The following is a 4,787-nucleotide window of genomic DNA, read 5'->3' on the forward strand; positions in this document are numbered from 1 at the left end:
TTTTTTTTTTTTTTTTTGTGATGGGCCTTTCTGTGTTGCCTAGGCTGGTCTTGAACTCCTGGGCTCAAGCCATTTTCTTGTTCAGCCTCCTGGGTAGCTTGGACTGCTCACCACTCTTGGCAACTTTTAAAATATAAAATATAAAAGCTATATTTTTAGCTAGGCATGGTGGTGTACACCTGTAGTCAACACATTCAGGAGGCCAAGTCAGGAGGATCATGAATATGTAGCCCATCCTGGGCTATGTAGCCAGTTTAAAGACAACCTGGACTATATAGTGAAACCCTCTTTCAAATTTTTTTTAACATTTTGAAATAATTATAGATTTTTCAGGAAATTGCAAAAAATAGTACAGAGTTTCTGTGTGCCTTTGATCCTTACCTTTTAAAATACGTATTGCAGTGTTCAGCGTCCCAGTGCTCCAAATGATAACCAAGTCTACTTGGTTCTAGTGGGGTTGAAATTGTTACCTAGGACATTCAAAATAGAATGGAATATAATAATTTTACTGTTTCCTTTATAGAAAGCCACCATTCATTGATCAAAACACTGTTTCACATCCTTTAGGATTTAGGTGCAAAGAATTTTATCCTCTTTTTTTTTTCCTATGGTGTATTCTGTTTTTGTTGGAATGGGGTTGTAATGTTAATATTGAAACTTGAAACCAAAATGATCATTAGACTTTACTCATTTAGCATTTATTATTTACAGTGTACACACAGGCTCTCCTAGCTCCCTGCTCTGAAAGAATCAGTGGTCTAGGGGAGGACACAGATAGGTTCAAAGTGACCGACAAGATAATGTGATCATTACTGGACCCCCTTCCTTCTGAGGTATTTTGTGAGATATGTATTTTTCTTAGCTGTGTGTTTTCAGGCAATCATGGCAGAAGGAAAACAGCATGCTTTATGTGTTGGGGTCATGAAGATGTCTGCAGAAGACATGTAAGTCTCATTTTAGGTCTCTTTAGCTTTTGAGATATGAGTAAGCAGTCCAGGAAGTATCAGAATTACAGGTAATGGGCAGGGTTTTAGCTCAGTGGTTCTGCCGCCTGCCTCGCAAGTGTAAGGTTCTGAGTTCAATCCCTGGTACTCCCCCCAAAAAAATTACAGATGAAATTTTCTGTCATTAATACCATATCTTACAAATGTCTAAGCACGTAGCCTCATTTCTGATTTTTCCCAACAGTTAGGAAGCCTTGAAAGCCTAGTTTGTCTTCAGGATTGAATTGTTTCTTAAGCACTCTGAAAATAACCCATTGTCAGGGCAGCTGTTTGGTATGTATGTGGTACTTTAGGCATTTTTGTGTAGTATGACTTAAATGGAGAAAACATTTTGTTGCTAGTTTTTAAAGAATTGCTAGTTTTTATGTCAGCAGTACATATAGCCTTTGTATTATATTCTGATCTAGTGGGATAAGAAATGTGGAATATTAGAGAACTACTAAGTATATATTACCATAATATCAGCAATATATTTAAAACTTTGGAACCCCTTTGATGACCAAAATGAGCCCTATAATTTTGTTTCAGGCATACTGTAATACTTTGATGTTTGGCTTGCCTGGTTATGTCATTACTCTGCTTGTATAAACCCAGTTGTTATTGTTAAAATCACTTTAAAACATGAACTGGGGGAAAAAGGGAACCCTTCTTCACTGTTGGTAGGAGTGCAGACTGGAGCAACCACTGTGGAAATCATTGTGGAGATACCTCAAAAAACTAGCATTAGAGTTCCCATTTGACCCTGCTATTCCCCTGCTGGGTATCTTCCCAAAAGAATTAAAAGCGTCATGCTATAGCAATATGTACACACCCATGTTGATAGCAGCACAGTTTGTAATAGCTAAATCTTGGAAATATCCCAAATGCCCATCAACTGGTAACTGGATAAAGATGTGTGGTTTTTTTAAAAGAACAAAATGGAGTACTACTCAGCCATAAAGAATGATTAACTGGTGACATAGCTAAATGGATGCACATTGAGGCCGTACTCTTAAGTGAAATAAATAGGACACACATGTGTAAATACTGAATATTTTCTCTGGTGTAAGACACTAAAAGTGTAAATGAGGACCAAAATGTATAATAGATAATGTGAAATAGCAAGAAAAGGTCCCAAGGGGAAGGAGAAGTGAGAGAGGGTAGGGGAAAGGCAAGAAGGGAAAGAAAAAATGTGAGAAAAGGAAAAAATGAAGACAAGGTCTTTGTAAATAGGGATGGAACGGTAGAAGAGAGGGCAGGAGAATGGGGAAAAATAAGAACCAAGATATATCATGTAAAGGTACAAATTCCCAGTGATCAGTGTCATCATATTATGTACCTAGAATGTACCAATAAATTTAATCAATAGAAAAAAATGAACTGGCCAGGCATGGTGGCATATACCTGTAATCCCAGCACTGGGAGGCAGGAGGATCATTTTAAGTTCAAAGCAAGCCTACAATACATAGTGAATTTAAGGTCAGCCTGAATTACATCATAGCAAGACCCTGTCTCAAAATTAAAGAAAACATGAACTAAAGCAGAGCAATGTAATTTAATATAGACAATAGTATAAGTGACAGCAATAAATTCCCTACAAGTGGCTCAATAATTATAAAATAAAAATGTACTTTGAATTATGTTTACTATGCGTAAACCTATAAAAATATATTCATGTGTTTTCTCTTTCTAGTGAGAAAGTCAACAAAGGAATTGGCATTGAGAATATCCATTATTTAAATGATGGGCTGTGGCATATGAAGACATATAAATGAGCCTCAGAAGGAATGCACTTAGGCTAAATATGGATATTGTGCTATATCTATGTCTGTGTCTGTATGTGACAGCATGAAGATAATGCCTCTGTGGTTATCCTGAATAAATACAGATGCTAAAATCCTGTTAGCTTCAAAAATTATTTTTTCTTAAACTCAAGTTAAAATTGGGTAGCAAACTGGGACATTAAAAGGTATCTGGTAAGTAAACAGGAAATAATGTCCTTTCTTAGGCTAATAATAGAAGCTGAGTTGGTAAATGCACTTGTCCATCTATGGCGGAACACCAGATAATTTGTCTAATTAATGAAGCTGGAAGCTAGACTGGGAATTTTATCCCATTTTCCCAGGGCACCCAGCACTGCCCTCTTTTGTGTGTGGGTGTGTGTGTGTGTGGGTGTGTGTGTGTCTTTTTTAAAAAATTTTTCATTATGGAAAGTTCCAAATAGGAGCATAGGGAATAGTATAATGGACTTTTCTTTATTATCACCTTGCTTCAATTTATGGCCGGTCTTCTTTCATCTATACTTCAGTTACTCTTCCTCACCTCCTAGTTACTTGGTTTTTTTGTGTACCAGAAATCAAATTCAGGGCCTTGTGCTTGCCAGGCAGGTGCTGCACTGCTGAGCTATATTCCTAGCCTCACCCAGGTACTTTGAAGCACATCTCGGCTATCTTGTGATTTCATCTGTAACTATCTTAATATGTATCTTTAAAAGGCACGTGGTCTTTAAAAAATTATTTATCCATCTATCCACCTACATTAGAGTGGTCACAGCTGGAAAGTTTAACTTGGTTTGCTTGGATTAGGCACCAAACAAAATATGTATGTTGAATCTGGTTATTTATCTTTAATTTATTATTATTTTTTTTTTGTACAGGGGATTGAACTTGGGATGTTGGACTTGCAAGGCAGGTGGCGGAAACACTGAGCTAAATCCCAACCCTTATCTCTTAATTTATAAACTCCCCCTCTTCCATTTATCCTTTAAACTAGATCTCACTTTTTTGTTTTGTGGTGCAATGGATAGAACCCAGGGCCTTGCACATGCTAGGCAAGAGCTGTACTACTAAGTATCCCTAGCCCTATCCTTTATTTATTTTGGGGGTTGGGGTTTGAGACAGGGTCTCGCCATGTAGTTCAGAGTCCAGAGTGCTAACCATTACACTTTGGAAGCTCTACTATGTAGTTCGTGCTGGCCTCGAACTCGTGCAGTCCTCTCACATCAGCCTCCTGGTGTTGGAATTAGAGTCATGTCACCATTTCTAGCTTCAGCTCTATCCTTTAATTATTTAAGAAATTAGTTTTATAAAATTTCTACATACATTCTGGATTTTGTTGATTATATTACTGTGAAGCAATTTAGTTTGTTTTTATGCCCCTATATACTCCGTAGACAGGCTTGATCAGATTAAATTTGATTTTTTTTAGTGCCTTCTGTTAAGTAAATTCATTGTAAAATATGCCCAGAACTTCTAAATTTGGGTTCTCATCATATTTCCCAAAGAATGTATCTCCTCTTGTGAAGGCCATAGACTCACTTTAGTAAGAAAAGTGATTTGGGGAGTTAAAAAAGCAGTTGTGAATTTACTTAGTGATAAAGGCTTTTCTTCCTAATAGCCTTGCTGTTATTCTAGTTTCTCGGCCATCTTTATTTGGTTGTTTAACAATATATGAATTGTGATTTTAGTTTTCAGATAGATACAGACATTTACAAGATTGTGATGACCTGAGCTACAGTTAGAAGTTGGTGAGAAAGGTGAGGGTGGATAGTGAAAGAAATTGTTCGGCTAGCTGTTCCAGCTGGGCCTCCTAAGGATAAAATGTAAATGAATATACTTGAAGGCCCTGCCCCTGGATTAAGTAACAGTTCCCCATTGATAAATCTCATATAAGACTCGAAGATTGCCCAGTTAGAATGCAAATTTGTTAATTTATAGCAATAAATTTAAGCAATTAGTAAATAAAGTTTCTTGGTAAACATGGATAAGAAGAAAGGTAGATAATGGGGTACTATTTCATCTGGGC

The 4,787-nt window shown here is 36.8% G+C and overlaps 1 protein-coding gene across 1 annotated transcript in view; it reads left to right on the plus strand.

Annotated features, from left to right (window-relative positions):
* Mcts1 (MCTS1 re-initiation and release factor) overlaps window positions 1-2,877 on the plus strand; it is a 10,823-nt gene extending 7,946 nt beyond the window's left edge. Inside the window, exons 5-6 of the mRNA XM_010614558.3 lie at window positions 877-944; window positions 2,677-2,877. Coding sequence (XP_010612860.1) covers window positions 877-944; window positions 2,677-2,758 — 150 coding nt within the window. The 3' untranslated portion in view covers window positions 2,759-2,877. The remainder of the gene's footprint in view (window positions 1-876; window positions 945-2,676) is intronic.
* Window positions 2,878-4,787: the final 1,910 nt, after the last annotated feature.

The sequence above is a fragment of the Fukomys damarensis genome, unplaced genomic scaffold (assembly GCF_012274545.1).
Source record: "Fukomys damarensis isolate Sample0158 unplaced genomic scaffold, DMR_v1.0_HiC HiC_scaffold_39, whole genome shotgun sequence".
Lineage (NCBI taxonomy): Eukaryota > Metazoa > Chordata > Mammalia > Rodentia > Bathyergidae > Fukomys > Fukomys damarensis.